Source organism: Excalfactoria chinensis, chromosome 4 (assembly GCF_039878825.1).
Source record: "Excalfactoria chinensis isolate bCotChi1 chromosome 4, bCotChi1.hap2, whole genome shotgun sequence".
NCBI classification, from domain to species: Eukaryota; Metazoa; Chordata; class Aves; order Galliformes; family Phasianidae; genus Excalfactoria; species Excalfactoria chinensis.
This window is the reverse complement of record NC_092828.1, coordinates 37960913-37987843: the sequence shown is the minus strand read 5'-3', so window position 1 is coordinate 37987843 and position 26931 is coordinate 37960913. Positions and strand designations below refer to the sequence as shown.

Here is a 26931-nt window from a genome sequence, read left to right as displayed (position 1 = left end):
AGTAGTCTAGCATGAACAGGCAACCAGGAAGTATACATATCCATGTACTGTACTGTCACTGTTGTGCTAGGACTAAGCAGAAGAACTGCAAAAACAAGTGAAGCGAGTATCTGCCCCTTCCTTTTGACCAGCAACTCATTCTTGAAAAGTCTGACTCACAGAAAAAAATGCTAATAAACAATGCTTAGCCTTATGCAGAGACAGGAATCTAAGCCTACAGAAAAACTCTCTAACAGATGAGAATTGTAGAAGCACACAGGAGAAAACTTGCCTTTCACTATCTGTTCAGTAAATCACTAAATTAAAAACAGTGCTGTAACTCTCCGCATCTGTCAGATGCCAATTTTCTTAGTAAAGAAAGGGCCAGTTCCTCACCTGAGAGTTCACACTGATGGGAACACTCCCCCTTCCTTTTCCTTTAACCTAGAAATCCGAAAGGAATTTTTGATCTCCACAATAAAAAAGATTTTTTTCCAATGTATGTGCTGTTTCCTCACAAAGACTGTCATCCAGACATAGTTTTTGCACTTTCAGGCTCCCTGGGGCTGTAAAGACCTAAATAGCATGCTTGCCTGCACTGCTATGTACCAAAACACTGTGGTGAGGCTCCCACTCTTTACCCTGATGGGTAAAAATCATCAGAAGGCAAAACCAAGTTAAAGCAATCAGAAGAGAGCAATAAGTAGATTTAAGAGACAAGTAATATCCTTACTTGAGACAGTAGAAGATCTGACATCTATTCGCAGGGGCCCAGTGTATTTTTTCAGACCCCTCCATAAGATCTTTTCAACTCTCTTGCGCAGTGCTTCTTTGCAATCCGTGGCAGAGAACCAGAATGTGAGCAAAGCTTCTGCCACCACACCATCGGCATCTGGGCTGCAAACCAACAAAACACAGTCTGGTTACCTTCAGCTCATTTTTACATACCTTAGTTTTCAGCTTAGCAACAGTGTCACAGAGGATTAAATACATGCTTGAATGGTCTCTACATTTTTGAGAAAGCTGACTGTTAAAAGAAATCCAAGAAGTGCTGAATTGTCCAACGTACCTTAGGCTAATACAAGGCACAATGTTTTCTACGAATAAATGGCCAGACCAATGTTACAGTCCTGGGGTCTAAGAAGCAATCACTGACCACACGCTTGCGATGCAAGAACAGGAGGGAACTGATTTGCTTGCAACAAAAAGCTGGATACACAGTACTTCCAAAACATCAGACAGATAATTATTGGTATTTAGAGAGACCTTTCCAGCTCCCTGTATATTCATAGGAAAAAAATCTGCCATCAAAAAGGTAGTTAAGAAAAGAAGAGACAGTAGTCAACCTAATTTCCACCACTGCAGCCTCACGCAAAGTCTCTGCTTGGATATTCCTGGGTGAAGACAGAGAAGTGAAAGAGAAGGTCTTCCAGTTATATCTTTCTACTTGGAGCAGTTGTAATTATATAAAGGAAAAAGGAAATTAGCAGAAAGTGAGTAGCTTATGCACCAATCAAGTAATCAGCTTATGATAGTAGACAAGAACATGCACCAGAGCAAAACATATAGTTCTGCTACTGCCAGTGAAGGGTAATGGAAAGGCCAAGTATTATTAGCCTACCATGGTATGCCGAGTGCTTCATAACTGAGCAGACAACACACTCCTTGCCTGAAGGATCTCGTAACAGACCTAGTAGCTAGCTATACATGAACTTTCCAACAGGCGTTTTTTTCCCTTAGTGACAATTTCAGCATGACTGCTCTGTTTATTCTTCAGATATTATCTGATCCAAATGTGGGTGTTGCTTTGCATTTCTAAGGTGTTCCTTAACCTCTCCCCCCCACTCCTCTTCCTGTGCTGTGCCACACTGGAATTACCGTATCAACTCTTGCAAGTACACCACACCTCTTGAAACCCTCAGGTAAGTACAGCCTGCCTTGAATCACTCTCTATATAGCAAAGATCCAGAGCCAAAGACACCTATCAAGACATTTTCTGTCTTTATTGGCAAATGGTGGATATTCTTATTAACACATTCCTTACTCTGAACCAAAAATAATGCTTTCCAAGCAAGTTCACAAGAATGACTCTGATTAGGAAAGTGTGCAATCTAAGCATTTAGAGAGGCATGAAGTGTGCAGAAAGAAATAACATCTTTTATTAGGCCAAATGATTTATCTGAAGAAGCAAATAAGATTTGGTGCACGCAGGTTGTGCACCCAGCATCACAGTCATCACAGCAAGTACCTCAGCTTGCCCTTGGGAACAAAGAGTATTGAAAGGTATTACTTTTCCTTACATACTGGCCTCTCAGATCCTTAAGCCATCTTTCTACACTTACAACACCATAGCCAGTATCTGCAAACATTCCCAAAGCTGCACTGAAATATTCAAATAATGACTTATGTGATATGCCTAACCGGGAGTTAAGCTAAGATAAAGCTAGGATTTCACAAACAAAAGAACTACAAGGAGAGATCAAACACTAGGTATTAGTGGCAAATGAAAAGAGAATAAAGCAAAACAAGAACATCATTTCACCACCATAATCCCTGATCTCTTCATCGCAAAAAGTGGCAGAACTGAGACTCAGAGCAAGGCAAGAAGAAACAGCATCTGCATGGAACAGCTGAGCATACTGGAGCTTTCAAAAAACAAAGAGCAGAGCTCATGGGGTTCAGAAGCAAAAAAGGAAGTGTCTGATACCACTAGGTGATCAGAGAGGAGGGATGGAAACTGACTTTCACCACTTCCTTCAGCATAGAATTACAGGCCATCAAATGATCCAAAGGAGGTGGTGCTTTCACAGGAAACTCCTTATTAAAGGATGGAGGTGCAAGGAGTTCAGGATTGGACAAGTCCTCAGAAAAGACCTCTACTGAGGGCCAAGCAGATAAACCACAACCACTTCAGGAAATCCCAAGTGGTAAATAGCTGGAGATAGGAATCATACAGAGGAGCAATTATCCTCTGCAGTAGTTATCCTGTGCTGCTACTGCTCTGTAAGCATGTGCTTATGCCTGCTCTTTGAGATACAACAGTAGACAAGAGAGTCCCTCCTAACTAGCAATATTTATGTTTTCCTTGACAATATTAGCAGAGTAGCAATTGTAAAAGTAAAATGACATCATGACATCTGCAGTATTGTTAAAGAAAGTTTAGAAAATGCCTTTTATTTTTTCAACCTTCAGATAGCTCAAGTTAAATTTGTTTTATTAGCTAATGCTTACTGGAGATTCAAGCACAACCTCATACAGAGTTTGGACTGACTGAGATTTATATTCTGCACCAGGATGCTCAGCCAGAGGTAATACTCTGGACATACATAAGACCCCACAGTTAATCACATCAACGGTTCTCTAGCTGCGCCTGGTGAGCAATTTGTTACATCTCATCTCTATGTGCTTTTCAGAATCTTACATACCTCACTCTGACTAAGCGTGAGCGGATGTACTTCTTTCTTAAAATGGAATTGTGAAATGTCTTGTCCATCTGTTGAAAAAAAATAAAATAATAATAATACAAGTTAATATGAAAAAAAATGGGGATGTTTTGATGGAAGGAGCATTCAGAAAAAAAAACATTCAGTTACAAAATCACAGATTGCAGAGCCACAGAAACACAGTCTAGCCCAATCTCTTAATAATACAATGCCAGATTTCCGTCTGCTGTTCCCCATTTAGCCTAAGGCACACTACATTATTATGCTACTAGATTACTGTTCCATTTACTCCTAGGCACAATGGGATATTTATAAGCATTCTGGAAACACGCTACAGCAATCTTTCCAAATGTAGCATCCAAAAGGCTGCTAACAGAAAGGATACAGCATGCTGTGCTGTGCACTGCACCAAACCTCTCCTGCAGGCATCTTTTTTGACAGAATGTTTAGTTTTCTACAGATTTCTACAGGACCAAGGATACCAGTGATGTCAAATTCTACACTCGCCCAGTCACTGTTGTGATTTGCCATCTTCCGATGAAGAAGTTTAGAACTTGTTTTTATAACTCTGAGCATAAGGAATCAAACCCTGAATGACATCTTTGCTGGTACCAGCTTAACCACATCCTGCTTAAGGTTGAATGTTGTCTCAAGATTGCATGATCAGTGTGAGACAATGCAGCGTGATATAACAGAGCATGAAATTCTGCCAGGAATACTTCAGGATCACTGAAGTATTGAGAAACAACAAAGTCACAACTGAGTTATGCAGTTCCTTGTACCAGCAAGACCCAGCAAATCAAATGTATACACCCTGGAAGTGTCAAATATGATACAGGGAAAAAAAAACACCCCCAAAAACATAAGAAAAACAACTTAAAAACACTTTACAAAATCATGCAAGTTTAATTTTTTGTAGGTTTGAGTTCATTCAGGCAGTTCAATTCACAACCAAGCCTTCAGAGTTCTCAAAGTTCTGATGAAGTCTCGATACTGAAATAAGGAAATAAATCAGAAATCTGGGGATGATTCCTCCCAGAGAACACAAACCCCTCCTTCCAACCTTGGTTGTTCTAAGACAAAGGCAGACATTCATGCATACAGAATAATTTCAAGATTAAAGCTGCCTATTTTTGACTGATAGTAAGGTGAAAAGGATGCAGAAAAAAATAGAAGTACTTCATGGTCACACACTGAGCTGAAATCTTGCTGTTACTGACAGCCATCTGAAATTACTTAAGCATTTGGAAAGACAGTTACATAGAAAAAAATATAGTGTACAGATATCAACTGCAACGAGCTACTGTATATGTAAAATGGAATTTATACTGCCAATTTGCAGACCACCAGCTTCTACCACTGCTTTTCATGAGACATATTTAGAAATAAAGAGTAAAGTATTTTGTTTCCTTCAACTCTAAAGCCTGCTTCCCCCATCCATGGCCTTTGGTTATTGGAAGTATTTGCTCTTAGACAATATATTGATTATTTTTACTTACATTTCATGTCACAAATCTAAATGCTTCCCTGATCACTGTTTTAGCAGAAAACCATCATTCATTTTCCCCATCTTTGGATTTGCCTTAGTACTACATAACCAATAGAATAAATACACCATCTTTTTTAATTTATTTTTTTCTTTTCTAGTGGCCCTCACAGGGTCTTTAACATCTTCAAACCTAATCTGGTATTTTTTCCCACTTTTGTAACCTGCTATCTCTTACCAGGACAGACGTGCTCGCCAAATCTCTGTGCGCGGCCCCTAACCCCCACTCTGCTGATGAACTGATTTCTGACAAATACGAATCTATCCCAAACATACTCCTTCCTTCAACAATGATTTTGGGAACCTGAATCACTAGCAGTTATCTTTATATTCATGTAGAACTTATGTAGGAGGGAAAAAATTTAGAAAGATATGTGCCAATAATAACTCATAGAGAATAATTGCCTAACTCCTATTTTTACCATAAATCTCCTGGTAAAACCTTTCACACCCACATCCAACAATAAACATTTTTTCTCCAGCGTGCTTATAGCTTTCTTTTCAGACTGAGTAATAACTCTGGAAGCAAAAGCAAGTAGAACTTTGTTCAACAACTAGGTGGGACCCAGGCCTGATTGGGTGAAGCATCTACAGTCATTTTAAGCATCTTGTTTTGATTGCAGCCATTCAAAGGAGACGCTGTTATGTTCAGATCCCTTAATTTCACCACTGATTAAGTGCATCTTGCCTGCTTTCCTGGCCCTTGTCTAGCAGCTGGCGAATGGTGACAGCCACTGTTGCAGACAAAGTCTATAATCATCCTTAACAAAGTGCCAAGTACTGATTCTTTCAAGCGAACAGCATTTTTGTGACAGACCTTATTTTTGCATTTGTTCAAGCAAGATGTTTGACGAGATTAGTTCAGTGTAATGTAACCTGGTATTTTGCTAAATCAATTTCAAATCCTCTTTTTTATTTTCAAATCAAAACTTTTTTCTATGCAGTAAAACTTTCTAAGACAAACTGGACTTCACTCTAGAACCTTTCCATGCTACTACAGTAGCTAGTACCAAAAACAAAATAAAAGGGCAAAACATTCCCACTCTTCTACAAATCTAGCCACAGAGGAGTCTCTTCCTTGTTCTGTACAGCCAGAAGTTGTCATACACCTTGATGAACAAGACTTGTTTTTCTGTTCTACCTTGAGTAACTCTGGATCTCATCATCCTCTTCTTCCCATGTCGCACCATGTCAGCAGGGCCAACCCTCTGAACCCAAAGAGCTTTTTGTGATGTCAGAGTCAGCAGATACGCCCTGCCTCCCTGGGACCCAAAAGAAAAGCAAGCTCTGGAACTAGGTCATGTGTGACAGCAATCAGATCGTTCACTATGAGATGAGGCTGACTTGAGCTGTGATTGTCCAGATGTGTAGTTAGGTCTAGAATTGACCCAGCAAGGTTGGTGTGGCAGCCTTGCTTCCTTCTACCACACAATGCTCTGTCACCTCACACAGGACAAAAGGACTCACCAAAAATGTTAACTTAAAATCAGTTTGACAGAACTTTTCTCTGATATTTGCTGGACCCACTGAATTGTGCTACTGGGATGTTCAAAGGCATTCATTTGGTTTGGGACGGAATCTTCTTGCTGCTCAATATTACTATTCTTCTGTCTGCTGCCTATTTAGTCCTTCTACAGCTATCTTCTGACTACATTTTTCCCTTTGTCTTGCTAGCTCTCTAGGATGTAAAGATTATGACCAGGGTTTTTTAAGAGTTTTTCAAACTAGAACATGCTGCCTGGTTCAGTGACTCTCATAGTATTTGACAGTAACGATACAATACAAATTACAGTTATTAGTTCTGTTCATTCTGCACCTAGCATCAAACTCACTGGCCAATTTGCATCCAATGTACAGCCCAGCCTGCTGAGAGTCCAGGCAGCCATTTGACAATCAAGCGGCAGCAGCAGTATGCTTGGGAGCCTGACACAGGTTTCAGCTGGGAGGTTAGTGGAGAGCCCAACCAGAGATGAGAGGAAGAGGGTACAGGAAAAAGATAAACAAACAGGGACAGCATGAGAAATTGAAACTGGCACTGTCCTGAATCAAGATGAGGATGTTACAATCCCTTTAGAAACAGAGATACCTATTACTCACAGCAGTGGCAACCCTACAGCCACATTGCTTGCCTGAGGTGAAGAAAACAGACCTGAAGGAGAGTGAGTGTGCTAATCTGTAGGCCTCTGGCAAACCAGAAGATCTGAAACTTTCCCATCAGAAACCACACATACAAAGACAGTGTGTGTCATACGCAGCATGGCGGGCAAGAACGGCGCGATCCCATGCACCTGCACACATCGCCATAAACTCTTCACAAAGTTTAAATTAGCTAACTGCTAAAGCTAAGAAGTAAGCACCGACTTTGCACTAAAATGAGCTCAACTGAACAGTTCTTAGAGGCAACATATGCCAGAGAAATAACTGGGATGGAAGAAATTAAGAGAGCTAATACCTGGTATAACATCGGGATTTAAAGGATCATACTCATCTCCAGTGTAACCAATTTAAAAGGAATGCCATGGTAGTAGTTTCATTACAGCCATGTAATAGCAACAGCTGGAATTAAGGTCATGTAAGTATCCCCATCTGTACTCACAGCTTTCAATTGTCCATAATTATCTTCCTAAAACTTTCACACTGCAACAGAAATTGTGTCCACTTGGAGAGAAGATTTTCCAGAAAATCCAAATTTGGAGAGAAACCCACCTAGGCATAAATACAGAGAAGGGCTTTTTTTTTTCAGCCCCTTGAAAGGTAGGCTTTTCCCATGAAAATTACTCTGTTCCCTTTCTTTTTTAAGCCACACTAATGTGTAAGAAGTAGAAATATAAGAGCAAATAGATCTTAGGATAAGATTAATTTTAGAAAATCTAGGACATCTCCAGTCAAGTTACAAGTGCCTAAAAATGATGCTGATCACACAAGTACAGTACTGAATTTGGATTCTCCCTCTTGACAACACCGTGTTTTAAACAACCTCTCTCTTGACCAGTCAGATTTTGATCTCAGTGACACCAGCTCACATCTTTAATCACTTCATTGATTTAATTATCAGCAAACAATGCAGTAATTCTGGATCACAGGCCTATAATTAAGATAAGATTCTACCCTTAGTCACACACACTATCAATAGCTGCCCTTTATTTCATTTTGAATTCCTTTTTCCAGCTCATGTTCACATTCATTTTCCTTGTGCTCATTTTATCCCCCTTTTCATGCTGCATACTGGATCTCAATTTCAGTTATTGGTGGGGGGGGAGGGGAAAGTGGAGAGAGTTGTGATTTTGCAACCCAGTACATGCTTATTAGATCTTCTGCTTTGATTAACTAAGGCAGAGGGCACGGGGTGGGGGGGGTGGGGGGGAGGAGGAAGAGAGGCAGGAGGGCAAAACAATTAAAAATTAGTTTATATGTGTATTACTTAAGAAAGTCACATTGCATGAAGAAGTTAAAGTATGTCTGCATCAAATTTAAAGAAATACTAGGCAGTTGGTTGATGACCTTAACCACTTCATCTTGCGAATTCATGCTACTGAGGTAGACAGATTTCAAACTGACAGTTAGAAATCTTACTGGTGATGAAAACCATTCAGCTGCAGCTTCACCTAATACACTGCATCAACTCTCACTAACATCTCAAAGTACATCGTATTTTCCTCTTTTTCCTTTTTCAGCGGAAACAAGAAAAACTAGAAAGAAGTCAACAAAAAGAAAGCTTCTCAGTTTCAAAAGCTACACGGGGTATGCCTCTACCAGCAGTCTTTTTTCTCCTTTTGATTTCAGTGGGAATTTAAAAAGAAGGTTTGTTTCCTCTCTCAGCATAGCAGCATTCCACCTATGTCTTTAAGACCACACCTGCAGTGTTCAGCCTCAACCTCTAATTCCAGAACTAAACAAACATGCTGTCAAACTGTCACCATGCCTACTGGCAGGCTGCCACGTCTCCCACTTGGCAGAATTAATGAGGAAAGCTGCTTTCTGCTTTCTTTCCGACTTTGGTCACCCATAGAGGGCACCCTTATTATATCCTGCTAATCCAAGGGCAACACTTTGATTTTGCAGGAAGCGTTCCCTTAAAATGAGCTTTCCAAACAGAGGTTGTGAAATACTTTCTATTTATTTTAGGATTTCTCCTCGTAATACTCCTAAAAGATATTTCACATGAAAAAAAAAGGATGATTTATTGTTTTCGTTTTTGTTTTGTTTTGTTTTTTTTTTTCCCAACACACAACATTATTTTGGAGAAAAATTTAAAAAGAAGAGTATTATATGAAAATCTCTAATATTATTCATTAGAAAGCTTCATTTTTCTGTCTTTACTTCAACAGCCATACTACTAAATAAAAACAAGAAAAACTTTCAGTTGAAGTTTTGACCTTTGCACCTTTTATCAGTACTAAGCAAATGCTTCAGACACTGTGCCTAGGAATGCTTCATTTTAAATAAAGACATCGCAGTTACATTTGAAAACACTACCAGATCTCTTTTGAAACTTATTACAACCACCAACATTCTTATTTCACTTCAGTGTTGCAGGACCCTTTCTCTGAAAAGCCTCTGTAAAGATTTGGCAGCTGAAGTTACAGTAATCTCTTTTTCCTGTGACCTAACCAATTGGTCTTCTCTTTTCTTCTGTGTTTCAGTGGTTGAGAGGGAAAAAGGTATGATTTACAAAGACAGAGGGAGTGAGCAGGGAAACAGTATGAGAAGGAAATGGAGCTACACGATACCTGTGGTGACCACTGCTTCAACTTGCTATTAAAAAGAAAAGTCCAGTTAGGCTCCCTCGATCTTCATCACACTCCATTTCTCAGGGCATGTTCAGTGTGTTAGCCATTACATTCTTTGCAGCCAGGCCTCCCAGAGCAAATACAGTTGTAAGGACTGTTTCAAAAACCTGCTGGCTTAGATATCCGCTCTTATCGAGTTAACCTCCAAGCCTAAGGAACATAAGGCACTGTTCGAGCAAACCACTTGCTTCTGGTGCGTGTCTGTATAGAATCTCATGTCTATTTGTACTTTAACACCTAAGCCAAGTCTTGTAAAAGAGTTGCCTCATCTACCTGCTCCCCTGCTAGACTTTTAAGTTAGGCTCCATCTGAATTTCTCTCAGATGGAAAGCATAGCCAGTAAGTCTAGCTTTGGTGCTGCAGATGTGAAAGTAAGCTATTCACAGCACAAATCAGGACTATAGCAAGTTTATAATTGAATATAAAGCAGACAGCTGGTCTTATGATTAGGAGAACTGTCTGCTGAAGACTAATCTAATTGCCAAACAAGGCTATTGGGTATTAAAGCACAGAGATGACAGCTGAGAGAGACCACTGCAAACTCACGCATTGTAATGCATGAAACCTCAGTGGGAGAAAGGGGCCAGGTGGGTCGTTTTCTGATCATCTCTAAGCACTTAAAAAATTCTTTTCTGTCCCTCGGAAACCTTTCCTTGGGTTTTGAAGCAGCTTTATGGATTCGCCCTTCTAACTCTTCAACTCAGTTCCCCATCTGTACAGCAGAGACATTGATGTCTATGGACTGGAAAACTGAGGAGGACTTAGGTCATAATTGAAATGAGCCATAAACAGAGTAAGTTCTGCACCAATATGCAAAGGAACAACTTCTCAGTAATGGTGACAGAGCACTGGAACAGGCTGTCCAGGAAGGTTGTGGATTCTCTTTCTCTGGAGATACTCAAGAGCTGACTGGATGCCCACCTGTGCAATCTGCTCTAGGGGCCTACTTTGCAGAGGAGCAGGTCTCTATAATCTCTGGAGGTCCCTTACAGCCCCTACAATTCTGTGATTCTGTGCCAAAACAGCTGAGAATGTGCACTGTGACACTGAGGATGCAAAGGACTAGTCAGCTCCAGCCCCTCTGCCCAGATCCAGCCAATTTGTTTTGTGTCGATACTGGATGGTGGAGGGAATAGGGAGAGCCCAGGTACCTTGTGGAGGGTGAGATGGCAGGGAAGCCCGTGTCAGTCCACTCTGTGGCTTGAGGTACTCATGGAGGGAAAACAAACACCTTGCCTCTCCCCCAGCAGCCCAATTAGCCAAGGAGGGAGCCATGCTACACTCCTACTTGAGAAGCATCTATCCACCCAGCCCACAGCCTGGCTTACAAAAGAGCAGAAGAGAATATGGGACAGTGGTCAGGGCAGATCTCCAAAAGCAGGGGAGAGTACAGTGCCTAAAGCAAGAGTCCTCAAAAGGAACCATTCACATGGATTAGGGGAGGGAGAAGCAGCCAGACAGTAAGGTTGGCCAGAAAAGTAGGCAGCACAGGTATACTAGGTGCCCAGGAAAGTAAAAGGGTGGTTTAGATTATACTGAAAGAGGGGAAAGTCTGTCTGAAAGACATATAGGCATCCCTCTTTCTCCTACAATATCTTGGAAAAAGAATCAGAAAGTTATTGTGATAAGAAGGGAAGATAGGTACATATGCAAGTCATTGGTGAGTGGAGTAAAGGCTGGTATTTACTCCCTTGAGCAACCAGCCATGTACTGAAGGGGACACAGGCCATAGTTGCTTAGTATCCATTAGTCTCTCACAGTTAAACATTTGCCAGCCTTTGTCTGAGGCAATTCTCTTTAGGAAGTGTTCATTTCAAACTCTCTTCAACACACAACTCCTTCCCATAGCGTCAAAGACCGCAGACTGGGCAAAGGCAAGGGACCTCCATCTTTCTCCCTGAATACAAGACAGTTGGCACTGCTGACCAGAATCATCCCAGTCACTTGGATCCATATTGAGCTAGCTGTTTCAGCTCTGGCTGCAATTTGTGGTGCCGGGGGGTTCTTTAATTAAAGAAGCAAAGCTTAGAGCAGGGCTTTGGATATCTCCCTTGGGATGCTGTTACTAAGAGGGTGGTTATGGCCTTCATGGAACACTTGGGAAATGTAAAAGCAGAATGAATAGATATTGTGGGAGAAGAAAAAAATAAGGTGGTACAGGGACTAGAGAAAACCAAAGTGTATAACAGTGCAGGAAAACAATGGCATCTAAGATGGGAAAGGATTGTTTAAGCAATAAGTGGACCTACTACAAAACAGTAGATGCAAATGTGCCCTTTGTATTCAGTTCAAGAGCAAAGGGTCTGACACAGTGCATTTTAGGCCAGGAAGGGAAGAATGACTGGTCCAGCCAGAAAAACAAGGAGACTGGCAGACTGGAACATCTCTTTCCACAGCAGCATTCAGTCAGATTTGCTCTTGAAAGAGAGCACAAAGGGAACCCTTATAGCCACTCAAATGAAGCTAAGCAAGAAGCAGACAGCTTTCATCATCTGTTCCTCAGTCCCCCCAGCTCCACCCCACAATCCATTTTCCAGACTTTCCAGTCAGCCCTGAGATGTTGACTGGTACACTGGCTTCATCAGCTCTCTGGCATGATCTCCCTGCACTCCCTCCCACCTTCCATGAGATAAGAGAGTTGGGAATGTCACACAATGGGTGTTACTATTCTGCTGTGGAAATTAAAGCAAACATCAGGATGCTTTCTGCTAGTCCCAAGGAAGGCATGGGTTGACCTATCAATGGGATTAAAAGCCTTGTTCACAGAGAAACTTCAACACTCATAAGAGTTCCTTTCAGGGCTATTCAGGGAACAAAGAAGGCTTCATAAGGGAGGGATCAGAGAAGGGAACACTAGCAGGGAGTTGCACTAACTCAGGTAATTTAAATGCTTTTGATTATCAGAGATGATTCACTTCTGTTCACTCTGCACAAAGTATTGTGAAAGATGCTGCATTTATCTGCATTGACTCATTATTTCACAACGTGAGCTTAAAGTATCGTTCCTACTAATGATAACTGGAAGGCTTGGGCATCTAAAACTGTGAACCTAGCTGGGGTAGGACTACAGAGGGTTTTGGTAAATCCAAACAAATCGGGAACCATGATAAAAAACTCATCTATCTACACTTCTATTAGAAAGATGGTGTGAAAACAATGACGATGAAAACATAGGTGCTCTGAGGCAGCTGTCTGCTAAGAAATCAAGAAGATAATTCTTTCTCTAGGAAGACTGCTTTGATTTTTATCACCACTGAGTTTTGCTTTGACAGAAACAGACTCATGGAGACCATACCATCATTGATTAGTGTGTGGAGTTACTAAAAAAAAAAAACAGTAAACCCAATGGACAATTCTCAGTCTCATCCAGCAAAGAAGTCACCAACTTTGAAAGAGCAAAGTTAAAGCATGAATTATAGTCAACTTGTAAAAAAAAGTCACAGGAATTAACAAAAGGCAACTGCTGCTGTATGACAGTTACAACAGTGCTTATCTGGTAGAATTAATGTACTCTGAAATCATGTTTCTCACTGATCAACCAGCACTGCTATTTATCCTCGCTACTGTCAGAAGCTCCCAGTGCCCACAGAGCAGACAGAGCTTCTAAATCACTGGCCTTCTTTCAAGTACCTGAATTAATAGCCAGGTTCAGCGGACATTCTGGCTGCACTGGACACTGTCAGAAAGAACTTATCTAAAATTGGCGATTCCTTGCTGAAGGAGTCACATCAAAAAAAAAAAAAGAGGGGGGGGGAAGGTACAATGAAGCAGAAGAAAGGGACTTCTCAGCCTCTTCCTTCCTCCTAACTCAGCAATGCACAATGTCTCCTTGCTCAGGGATAACATTCCCTCTCCAAGGTCCTATCAGAAGGTTTAAAGCTTGCCATTATTAGGTAATAGCTGTCAATTGGTAGCACCTAAGTAAACTCAGCTTGTGTAAGAGTACATACAGACACACATCAGAAGCAGATCTTGTGAAATACAGTACAGTAACTGGTAGTAAAAGGGAGCAGAAGGGAAAGAATACAAAAAAAGAGGACAACTTGACTAAGATCTCCAAGGCTCTCAGCAATAGAGCTGAGAAGAGATTCAAGCACTGCCAAATCCTTCTTCTCCAGTACAATGTTCACAGTTTGTTGTGAACAAATGACATGTCCCTATGTTAAATGATAGTGGGGAGCAAAGTATTGACTGTCTTATTAACAGAGTATCTCTGCAAGGTTGCTAAACAGGGGGTAAGAGATATGTATCAGACTCTAATGAATGAAATACAAAAAGATACAAGCACAATCACATGTTTATTGCTGTAAAGAACTAAACTCTGTAATTATCCACGGGGAAGTGTCTCAAAGAGAAAACAAGAAAGGAAATTGCAATGTATCTATTTATTTCCATAGCTACTGCATGAGCACCCTCTGTTATTTGTAGGAAGGTTTCCCAACAAAACATACCAAAGAAGCAGGAAAAGGGCTTGCGTATTGTTTTCTCAACACCAGTAGCAGCCTGACAGATAGAGCTCCCCACCTCCATTAAGAAGAGGGTGTAAAAGCATGCATCCCTTCAAGACAGTGGGGCAGCATAAAAACCAGAAAGCACTGCCAGGTAGCTAGCTATAAGAGGAGGGAGGAGGGAAATGATTCGGTTTCTGGTGAACTCTGTCACTAGTGGTTGGACTCTTGTGTGCCTGGTGCTGTTCGTACATGTATAAAGGCATACAGCCGTCAGACTCAAGACAGGGAAAAATTATCATTGATGTAAAAAGACTCTGAGAATATTATCAATATATACCTCACCACTGCAGTGACAGAGAGAGGTGATGTGCTAAAACAAGGTATTTAGGGACTGCTTAGTCTGCCTAGTATGACTACAGATTTAATGCTATCCACTGCTCATGCCTACTACCAGCCAGGGTTTTAGGGAATACCAGCGACTTGTGGTCTAGGTGATGGCTGTTCACATTAAAGGTTCCTCTATCATCATACAATCCTCAATAAAGGAAAGGCTTGACAGTACCAACTTACCAGTCTCTCAACCCTCTCGCTCAGGTCTCTAAACCTTCCTGAGGTCTGTCTGGACAATTCATTACTGTACTGGATGTTGGTGATTTTTATGTTGCCACTGTAATAGAAGAGCTTCTGATCTGTAGAGAGAAGAGGAACAGGCAATACTCGCAATGCACCAAGAACTGTGAACTTAGAAGAAGGTCTGGGGGCGACTAAGTAGATGTCTGGGGAGAGGATAATCCTTCACTTGTACTCAGCCCATTCAAATAAAACTTCTAAAAGCTAGGAACCCAGGAACAAGAACTCTGCTGGGTGACCTACGCCAAGCAGTGGCAAAAAAACCACAGTTTCTCCAGCAGTTACTTTTGTGGCCATCGAGCAGCATGCTGGGCTCAATGCACACAAGATCACAAGTAGCATCCTACTGATCAGCTACCTTCCTTCCTGGCCAGCATGTCCACACAACACCGAACACTGGGAAGCAGTTGCTGGAGATCAGAACAGGAGAATGGGGAAACACACACATAGATTTGAGTGGTTCAGCTGTCACTTGCTTAACAAAGGCCAGAAGGCTCATGTGTTGACCTCACCCCAGAAGGAGATCAAGAGGAAGATGTAAAAGGAGTGAAAGCAAGTGAAAGGCAACAGAAACCACAGCCCAAAGCAGCACCCTGAGAAGCAGAAAATGCTCCTGAGAAGAGATCTGCAAAGATGCTAAATGAGGATGGAAACCGATCCAGAGAATCCAGTGGCATGATGAAAAACAAAATCTCAGCATTATGTGCCACAAGCACAAAGGAGATGCACTAAAGGCAGGAACAGAACAGTGGTAAGTTCTGTAAAACTTACCATATGCCAGAAAATAAACTAGGAGACCAATGGTGATGGCTGCTGCCAATGCTGTTCCAATAACAATTAGAGCAATTTTCCACGGCTCGAGATGTCTTATTTTGATGGCTGGTTGATGTATTCTGGGGGAAAAAGAAAAAAGAAAAAAAAAGAAAAAAAAAAGAAAAAAAAAAAAGGAAAAAAAAAAAGGAGACAATTTCTAAGAGGTATTTTGTTATTAAAAAAAAAAAAAAAAAGGAAAAAAGAAAAAAGATGCTAAAGTTTTTTCCCTTAACATCAGTTGATTCTTCCCAGAAATACTGAGTTTTCATCCAACATCTTTAAAAATGAAAACATGAGTCAAGACTATTTTGGAATAGATGTTGGGATTTGCCAGTCACAGAACACTGGCAACAGAGTTTGATTTTTACCTTCTTTTCTTTTTTCAGGACTTAAATATGAGTCCCACTAAGAACTTCCTTATGTGATCTCTGACTGGAAATTCCCAAGGATAAACTATTATGCTCATTTTTCAGCTAGGTGGAATGCTTGTAGAGCAACGTAAGCATCTTTCAATAAATTAAACAAGCCGGTTATTACAGCACATTTGCTCCCAAAAGTCCTTTGTGCAACAAAGTCGGTAAAAAGCATCCCATTATTTATATAGTATGTATATACTCATTATCCAAACTGTTTGGTCTATTTATTTATTTATTTATTTATGTTGCAAAGTAGGACTGGACAACAGTAACAACAAAAATAAGAGAGAAATCGGTTTTGGAGGGACTGCTCGTCCTTCCTATTTTACTGAAGCTAAATCACAAAGCAAAGATAAACATAGTTCTAAGTACATTCACCCGAAGGGATGAAATGACAGGGAAGGGCAGAGACAGGTGAGTGGACAACAGAATGCATGTAGGAAGCCTTGCCAGGTACTTTTCTCTGCTGTGCTCTTAATTACACAGGTGTTAATCCAAATTAACAGCAAGTAAGTCAATAGTCAGTAGGTCAGTATGATATTTAGACAAACTAACTGCCCCCAAAATGTTATCAGAGCAAATTTTGCCTATGGCTACGAACCCAGAGACATCTTAAGCCATATTTTCTATGATGTTATCAGCAATTACAAAACACAGAACAGGAAGGAAGGGTTTTTGGCTAAGAGTCATTGCTACTAGAGCCAGCCACCTCATGTGTTAATGTTCATACTTTCAGGTCAGAGTAGATCTGGGAAAGAAGGCTGTGGGGACTCAGTCCTGAAGGTATTTCAGTAAGTTCCCACATTCATAACCAAGTAAATACAGCTTGCCTCTGGAACATCTATGAACCTTACGTTTAAATGCACTGAAGTTGAAAATCATTGCAAGGATCCACTGCAGCTGCATCCTGACCAAATCAGCAGGCATGTCGTGCACTGTACATCAGAAGTAGGTTCTGGTACTTCATTGTAATTTCATTTTAAAGCCTTAACTACTTGGAAAACATCTGTTTCAGACTAAATGTGATATTTGCTTGAGTGAAAATGGAAGTTCTCATTTGTCACTCATATAATTTCTGACTTTCCCTGGCTTTCCTATCTAGTCCACTCCTCCTACCCTCTAGAACAGCTTATTAATTAAACTCTAATTTCATCTGGTTTTCTTTAAAGTGCATTTATGAATATACAGCATAAAAACAAAATAAAACAAACAAACAGAAGACCAAAAGTAAACAGTTCTATTAAGTGTTTGGTGATAAACAGCTCCAATTTTATTTCTGAGCCTACCAAAAGGAAGCTGCCTTTACACCTACTGCAGAAGTGACAAACAAGAACGCATGAATGGTCAGGACTTCAGCTGATTAACAAGAATATTTAATAAGCACTTCAATATGCTAACTTTCTTTGATAATCATTGAGGCTTTGGCTGATCAATCTCCTTTGGCATTTTTTCCTCATGTCTCATGTTACCTTTCTTAATAAGCTACACATTTCTAGACAGATCAACGCACAAGCATTCAGACTCAGATACAGGAAATTATAGGAAAGTGCCCCTAACTTCTTCATGAACTTTTTTTCCTTTCTAGCAGACAATGATCTTGGTTATTAGAAAGTACATAGGAAATGGGATAATTCAAATAATTTGAAAAGAGAGTTTGTAAGCACTTTGGTCAGAAAATTGACTAAAAAAAAATCTAAGAGACCCATACCTTCCTATGTCTAGTACTATTATTTTTACTATCTGTGTTTATTTAAAATTTAATGCCAAAGCTACTTAACCAAGCTTCTAATGCTTGCTCACATCTGTGGTCCTTGCAGTCTGATTTCCATGGGGCACATTCATCGACCAAGGCAATCTTTATGGATAGGTCTGTGACCTAGTTAATTCAGTATCTAACAGGACTCAGCTTATCATCTGAGAAGTCTCACAGCTCTAGTAGGTTTAGCAGTAGCTCTTAGGTTGAATCATTAAGTCAGTGGTGAGTTCAGTTTTAGTTTATCGTGCTTTATTTTTTTCCCCTATTGCTTCAACAAGCAGTCAAAACTAACATATTCTTTCCTCTGCCTTTATGACATTGTGCTTTGCAAATGTTTCTGCCATGTCTGAAGTAAGACTAGGTTGTAAAAAGCCCAACAACAAATCTACCCCCAACCAAGAAAACCCCACAACTAACTTGACACAACCAACACAGATCCGTTATCTTATCTTAGGCAGTCTCATTTAAAAAATAAATTATCATCCTTAAGCTGAACAGAAGGAAAAGCACTCAGAAGGTCTTTCAGCTATAATCACCTGGCATAGCCCCAAACCAAAATGCTGGGTTTGAGAAACCCATTTAAAAGGCAGAATGTCAGCTTCACACCGCAGATGAGTGTGAAGAAGTAACGGCCTATTGTATCAGTGAAAGAACGGTATCAGACCAGAAGTAACTTGGCTAGGATGCAGTTATATAGACAATACTGTGTAATGTATTACAAACTTTCAGAATTCTTTTGCAAATAGTATATGATTTTTTAAAACTCTTGTTCTGAATTTATTCCTTTCAAAGTTCCATGTTCCGCTTAGCAAACAGAAACCCTCATCTGCAGCAGTTACACACATATGTAATCTTCCTCATCCATATGACTTTCACTTAATTCATGAAACCTCTAAGCTGAATTTCCTCAGATAAGCAGCTGTTGGATAAATACATCTTAAGATAGACACTTAATAGAGGCAGGGCAGTCTTGGGAGAACTTATTACCTAGGAGAGATGTTTACTTGTGGGTTATCAAATGTCCTTTGTTCTTCATGCTATAAAAGATGACTGCTTAAGCAGATCAATTTTATCCATCGTTTTAAAATGTGCAGTATTTCATTCTTATTTAAGGTGCTATTAGAAAAACTGATAAAAAGCATTTCATCAGCATTAGCAACAATGGTATTACATACACATAAATAGGACAGTGACAGGATCCTAATCTGTTCACTGGGTATATGGAATACCACAGTAGAAGAACTATACATACATTGTCTCCTGAAGAGTTCTGCAAGTCTGATATAACAGACCAGCCTTTCTCCTTTGTGACAGTTTGTGTGCATGTGACAGCTTATACCCACTGAGAGTTTGGCCCAAAGTATTCAGATTTTCCTATGGTTTGCTGAATAATTTCTTGCTGAATAATAAATTTGCCCACTTTATAGTTTGTCAACAATTGATGAGCTGAGTAGATAAACAGTGAGATGCTATGATCTAGCAACATTTTTTTCACTGGACAGGTATGGACAAGTTTCTTTGCAGGACAAATGCTGCTGAAATCAGAGAAGGCTTCATAGCCAAGAGGTGCAAATGAGCGAAGGGCAGTCCTCCAGTGGCAGAGGAATTCAGCAACTCCTACGTTCATTTATGTATGAAATTTTTTCCTGTTATCATCAAATCTGTCCACAGACTACATGCAGTTGTCAGACTGTGGTATCAGGAAGATGTCAATCTAAGCCACCTCAAGCTTTGTGATAAGTTCTTTACTAGGAGAGTGGTGAGGTCCTGGAACAGGCTGCCCAGGGAGGCTGTGGATGCCCCACCCCTGGAAGTGTTCAAGGCCGGGTTGAATGGGGCCCTGGGCAACCTGATCTAGTAAATGTGGAAGTTTGGTGGCCCTGCCAGGCAAGGGGGTTGGAGCTTCATGATCCTTGAGGTCCCTTCCAACCCAGGTCATTCTGTGATAACAAGAATTAATTCAGAACAAAGATCTCTGTAATCAGAAATACAGAAATGGACAGAGTATGTGATGGAACCTTAATTTAAAGGTTTCGGCTGACCCAAAATGCACTATAATAAACTATGAAAAGGTTTGTAGTGATGTACTTTTGCAACACTCCCTAGTAGGAACAGTAGAGACCAGAAGTGCAGTTGATATTACACTGGGGCTTGCTCAGTTAATGAAGATTATGAGATTTTAAGACTAGGGAATAACTTCTTTGTCATTCTGTTTTTCTACCTGAAAAGCTCAGAAAATGAGTGTGTGGCAAGGAAAAACAAACAGTAATAATTCTACTGGCATCAAATCAAGTGTGGTGCGTATCAGAATTTCACTACAATTTTCTGGACTCAGGAACTAGACTGGGGCAGACAAATGAAGAAGTTTCTGTTTGATACCATGCAGGAACATCTGCCTCTTGCAATAATCAAGCTTAACTCCCATTAATGTCAATGCACCATGACTGTCCTTGCACCAGGGCTGGTATTCATTTCCTGCTACACCTCAGCAGTCTGTAATTTATACCTATTTTGCCCACCTACTACATGACAAATTGGTGCAAGTGGCACTGCATTTCCACCTACATACTCACTTTTAGACTAACAAATTCAACAGTAGCTACTGTGCACCTCATCCTGCCAATCCACAAGATCTTCACAAGGAAGTCTAGGTAGGTCAGTGCTCCTTAGACCACAGGGCACAGCACAGCAGAGGATGGACAAGATCAACGAGGCTGTCCACTCCATCCTGTTTCCTTTGCTTCTTGAAGGATCTTACAGAGCACACGCTTCAGCTTAGCTCAAACTGTTGTAAAAAAGGCATCCTGAAACTGGATACAGCTAGTCTCATCTAAGAGACTAGGGTACAGTGTAATGCGCTCAAAGAACAAGTTTCACAGCTGTACGCTCATATCTATATCTCTGGCTAACAAAGATCTGGACATTTAACAGGTCTTTGATTAAGACTAGATAGTCTCCATCCTTTCCCAAACATTTAAATATACAGTTATCCAACACAGATTTCCCCCACATACATAAGATTTTACAATAATCTAAAGAACTATTAAGTCCACTAAATCCTTTCCTTCTAAAAGGCAACCAAAATGGACTTAAATCTTGTTTAACTCCCTTCTAACAAACTGTTATTAAAACTATTTACACCACTGTTGATACAAAAAAGATAATAGCAACTAGACTTCTATCTAACTAGAAAAAGGAACAGTTTTTCATTCCTGCTAGGTAGAGGACTCTCACATACTCTTCCCTCAAACAGGTATTCACAACTGATGGGGATTCCTTTCTCACTGACTGTCAGGCAGCACAGCTTTAAAGGTATGGATGCTGAGCCAGACAAAGGTTTTTGGATGTCCACCAGGGTCCCACTAAGGATCAGAGCCAAAAGTTAAAGTCAGCCTCCTCCTAGTAAAGTCAACACTCTATCAACAAAAACATTATTGTCCTTAGGAAAAAACAAATAAACAAACAAACACACTTAAATGGGCAGAATGAGTAACTTTTGTCATGTCAGTTCAGAAATAATGTTGTGATTTCAATAAGTCCAGAAATTATGTCTTGTTTTGTGTTTGTTTTTTTAATACTGAGGCTGGAAAAATAAAAAGTATCCTGCAATTGTCCACAGCCTTTTGCTCAATAGAAGGGCAGAGAGAATACTGTGGTCTTAATCAATGGAAGGGCAGAGTGGTCATAAGCAATCATACCCAGAGATTCAGCCATCCAGCCAAATCATGAGGGTGCTGAAAAAAACACATTTTAGACTCTTTGTTATTATATTTCTGAGGCCACACTTCCAAGCTTCATCAACTGCTGATGCAAAATCAAAATAAATTCAAGGGAGGCTGAGCATCTCCTATTGCCATTTGAATCCAGGAGCCAGAGCCTTTTTTTTTTTTTTTTTAAGTAAGCAAAATTTTCCAGCTGTCTTTTCCAAATGTCTTTGAGTTACAATGAAACAAGATTAAGAACATCCAGCATCTCTGTCTGCTTAAAATCCTTTCAAACACAAGACACCTGGTCACTAGACCCAGAAATCATGGCTTCTTCTTTAAAAACTCTGACAACAACCTCAAACAACCAACACCTACGAGGTACCCTCTCCTTATGTAGCCATGCTGCCTTTGCTGATTTAACATGAACCCTTTGTACAGTCGTGAAAATAATACTTCAACTAGACCTGACCAAAAGGCACGTCTATTCCAAATCATATTATTTAAATTTAATTTTGACACAAAAGAGCTTACTGAATTCTACATCGGTTCAATAAAATCCTGCTGGGGGCAGGAAAAGACAATTACAGGGAGGGAAAGGTAAGTATCAACCTAAGCTGTCATATCACCCTTCTAAACAGAAAAGCAAATCTTTGTGCTCCTAGCCATGCTAGGAAAGGATTTCCCTCTCCATTTCTCACCCCAACCATACATTATTCTTTTCATGCAAAAGAAGTCTCCAAAATCTTCCCTTCAGCCCGCAATTTGCTGCTTAGCCTCCCCCTGTCACACCCTTTCAGACTGCACATTTTGGATAGATCGACAGTGTGCTCTACTTCTAAAAGGATGAAGGTGGGCAGAGATACAAGGAAGTTTAAAAGCAGACAAGAGAGCAAACAATGCCTTTTTTAGATCTGTTTATGTCCTTCACTTCCTTAAGCTCCCCCATAAGCAACATCCCTCTACTGCCATTGCACCTCTAAATCAAACTTACTGAGTTAAAACACACCACCTACTTTTGAAGATCCCATGGTAGATCCCGGTAGGTCTGGTAGCCTTTCTGTCCTCCAACCAAGGCTTGACTAAAGTCTGGACTGCGTAGTGAATGCTGCTGGAAAACGCAGGAGTCGCATTGACTGGTGTGACGAGAAGGGAAAGGTGTTGAATGAAGATCCTTCATTGAGGCACGGCTGGCGCAACACCCAGCACCCTGTGGGTTATTGCAAAATAAGAGAGCAAACTTCGGAATAAAAACAAACAGAGGTAAGCATGGAGTCGATAAGGAGACTCTAACCTTCTGATCAGCTCAGCATCAAAGAATTCCCCAGGCAGAGATGGACAGAGCAGATAAACCGGCCCAGGCAAGAAGACTTGTTCTTCACCACAGCAGAACAGGAAGTGTGTTAAATTTCCCTTTCCTAGCACTCCCTTTCTGTCCAACTTGTGTCCTTATAGCAGGCCTTCTGGCTGGCAGCACCTTCTACCATACACTCACTGTAAAAGCCATAAGGGAGAGCCACCACACCGTCTGCACTGCTAAGTCACTTGTCTGCTGAGATTGCCAACACAAAAGCTGAACACAAAAACAAATACAGACATAAATGGCTTGGTCAACCAAGCCTAACCTCCCTCGATGCTCACTCCTTCACAGTCGTCCTGGACTCCCCTGGCACCAGGGACATGACAACTATAAGTATCCAGCCTCCTAATTATACATTAGTCATTTAATGGTTGGCATAACCCCGCCTGTGGAAAATGCTTACTCTGTGAAAAGGGCCACCAATCTCCTTGGAATTCCCTTCTTCCAGCACAAACATGGCTCTACAGAGCCAGATGGAAGGGAAAAAAGTTGATGTTTCCTGGTGAGGGATTCTGCCCTTACATCTAAACACACAGAATAAAGAGGAAAATGATCACAGTCCAAACTCCTGGTTCACAGCCTCTGATGCACTTGGATTTAGGCATTGGAATGCACTGCCCAGGGAGGTAGTGGAGTCACCGACCATGGGGGTGTTCAAGAAACATTTGGATGTTGTGTTGAGGGATATGATTTAGCTGGGAAGTATTGGTGATGGTTGGACTGGATGATCTTCTAGGTCTTTTCCAACCTGAAAAATTCTGTGATTCTGTGATTTTTACTATAAGGCTTGACATGTTTGGCTTTTCAATGACGTACCAAGAATTCAGTCACTTTGGTGGTAGTGCTTATTAACTTACAAAAACCTGAGTAACAGGGAGGCAAAAAACAGTAGGAATAAGTTTCCACCTACCTCTATCTAGTGCCCTCTTTCCCCCAAAATGTCCACTCATAGGAACTTCAACGCAATTTGAGGAACAAGTGTCACGATGGTGTACTTCTAGGATAATGGTAAACGTTGTACACCACTACACAGTTCTCCTGTTTCTCTGATCTCTTCCATTACTTGGATAAAATTTGCTTTTGATTTTTTACTTCTTGGCTCCCTGTAGAAAAAACATTGCTGCAGTTACCTACCTTACATTTAGTGACTAAATACACAGCTAGCAGTCTCCAGTGCTAATACTCTCCTCTTGACCTTCCCTTCTACTTCCCACCCAGTACCATAAGTTTCTTCTTGAAGAGCAATAAAACCCAAAGAAAGTTTATGAAGAGATGACCTTGGTTAAAGAAACTTCTTGCTCCACCCAGAACACACCTGCACATCCACAGGAACTCCAGCATTCCATCCTTACCAACCAAATGAATTCCAGAGGTTATTCAAAATATGTTTAAATCCTTTTGCTTATTTTTTTTTTTTAACCTTATGATCACAGATTATTTCATTCTTACAAAACACATCCTTGTAGAATACAAAAGACTTAATTAAGCTTGGGATAGAAACCAAAGAAGAATGTAGCAATTCCTTCCCAGAATGGTCAAGCGGAGGCTGTGCACAATGGTGTGTGCACAGAGATAAAAGAAGCACTGTTAGTGGGTTAGTAACATTAACAGCTTCATTAGTGTTGTGGTTTAACCTCGCAGGCAGCTGATCATCACACAGCCTTTTGCTTACTCCCCCCTTTTCCACTGGGACTGGGAGCAGAACCAGAAATAAAGCAGAACTGGTTTGAGATAAAAACTATTTACTAACATGGAAAAGGAAGAGAGAAATGGTAGTAATTATAATTTTATGTGTTTGTATATATACATTTATTTACAAAACAACTGATGCACAATGTATTTGCATACCACCCATCAGTGGTGCCCAGACAGTTCCCAAGCAGTGGCTGCCCCTCTGGCCAACTCCTCACCATATTATAGTTTTTTCACATGATGTCATACAGTGTGGCACATACCTTTGGCCAGTCTGGGTCAGTTCTCCTAGTTCTGTTCCCTACCAGCTCTTTGTGCAACCCCCTCACCCCCCCCCCCCCCCCCTTCCCTAAGATCCCCTGCTAGCAGGGAAGGACAAGAAGCTAAAACATCTTTGGCTCTGTGCAGCACTGCTCAGCGACAACTGAAATATCAGTGTGTTATCAACACTGTTTTTCTCCTAAATCAAAACCAAAGCATCATACCAGATGCTATGAAGAAAACTGCCTCTGTTTTAGCTGAAACCAGAACAATTAGTATTTCAAGCCCACTAATAATGGGCCATGCATACCCTAGGCCAAGCACGGCCTTGAAGTATTGACAGTGTACAATGCACAGAAATTTCCCAGATGTTCCCAGAAGAGCAAAGGCCAACTCTACCTATATGGGTCAGGTAAAAAACAAATCCCAGCAAAGAGTTTTATTTTAGCAAACAGCTGGAGCTGTTACTCAAGATTTTGGTTTTTGCAGTGAGATTTCTTGGAGAAGGAGAGTATTCACTAGTAGAACACCCAGTTGACAAGGGTTTCAGGAGGTAGTGCTACAGCAAAGGACTTGGACAACAAATACATGTACTTCGGTTAATTTCTGGAGCTCATCTCAAAACGACAGACTTTCCTGTTTTCGCTCCAGAGCATGAACAGAGATCTTCCAGAAATATGATTTGGTTTCCTTAGGATCAACGAATATTTTTGTGACCTGCCTAATAATTAAAGTAGATGGCTTTTTTTTTTTTTTTTTTTTTTTTTTTTTTAAATACAGTGGAAAATAAAGAAATACACTTGCCTATGTCAGAACATACAGAAGCTGTTTACACATACTTGTACCACGAGAACAACATTACACAGGCCAAGAAAATACAATCATTAAGGAATAAATTTCTTCATAACAAATTAGCAAATTACAAAGTGCTCGGTATTAGGGAGTTATTTAGCAAACACAGGCAGTAGTTTTTTGGTTGATATTAGGGAAGTAGTAGAGAAACTAGCTATCAAAGTATAGGGTGGGAATGAGACAATGTGGGCGCACGGGATTTGGTGAATGAAAGTGCAAAAAGATGTAATAACAATACCTTCCATTTAACCCTGCAAAGTCAGCCTAGCCAGTCAGACAGTCTGCTTGCCTAAGAATGCTAATAATAAGCTGCCTTGGTTTATGTTTGCATACTCACATAGGCTGCATGACTGTTGAGATGGAAAACGCCTTGAGAGAAGGCCATTGGCCAGTCCCAAAGCAATAACATCTTTGGAATTCATAAGCAAAGATATTTTACATAATTGTCTACCAGTTATTCAGCCCAGGCCATGAATTTTAGATCACAGACTGTGTCAGGCATTATTTTCAAAGTGAGAAGTGAATATTCCTGCCAGCAATATTTAACAGAACTACAGAAACACTGTTAAAGCACATGGTACTGATCAGCTTGAACTAATTAGACCTGCTTTGAGCAGAGGGCTGGACGATTACCTTTGAATATCTCTTCCAACCTAAATTATTACGTTATTTTGTAAGTTACCTGGTAAGAACAAATAGACCTGCTCCACTAAAATTCTTCCCTAGGAGATGTCGACTCATCTTCCATCAGCTCACCTTAACAGATCAGATGTAGCATCAGGCCCCTCTCCTCCTGAAAATATAAAGGCATTTTGCATATCGCTTTCAAAATTTCTTCATACTTCTTAACTCGATGTCTTAACTAGCTAGAGATATGCTGTATTCCTCTCCTGTTTTGACAAATAAAAACAACTTACTGTCCCATCCTTTTGTTGGCACCTGAAATTCCCAGCTATGGCTTTTAATAACTGATAAGTAGAAAAACAAACATGTAATTTCCATTAGAGGGATGAAATGATTCTCTAGAGCAAATGTCAGGGCTGGGAGATAAGCCAGCTGCTTTATCTTGAGCCATGAAAAGTCACTTGAGGCCAAATTTTATTACGTGCCCATACAGCTTTGAGATACTAAGTGTGAAGAGGCTCTAAGATGTTATAGCAATGGCCTCAAGCTCTCAGGTATGCTAGATCCTGCCCTGGTTGGTTTCCAAACAGTCCCTCTTTCCATGCCCTTATAAC

The 26931-nt window shown here is 40.6% G+C and overlaps 1 protein-coding gene across 1 annotated transcript in view; it reads right to left on the bottom strand.

Moving 5' to 3' along the window:
* The window catches only part of LOC140251708 (transmembrane protease serine 11E-like), a 40334-nt gene extending 13845 nt beyond the window's left edge, over positions 1-26489 (bottom strand). Inside the window, exons 1-7 of the mRNA XM_072335768.1 lie at positions 26376-26489; positions 23799-23991; positions 22545-22738; positions 15611-15732; positions 14780-14898; positions 3405-3472; positions 713-876 (exon numbers count right to left, since the gene is read on the bottom strand). Of these exons, the coding sequence (XP_072191869.1) occupies positions 713-876; positions 3405-3472; positions 14780-14898; positions 15611-15732; positions 22545-22708 (637 nt within the window). The 5' untranslated portion in view covers positions 22709-22738; positions 23799-23991; positions 26376-26489. The remainder of the gene's footprint in view (positions 1-712; positions 877-3404; positions 3473-14779; positions 14899-15610; positions 15733-22544; positions 22739-23798; positions 23992-26375) is intronic.
* Between the last annotated feature and the right edge of the window lie 442 nt (positions 26490-26931).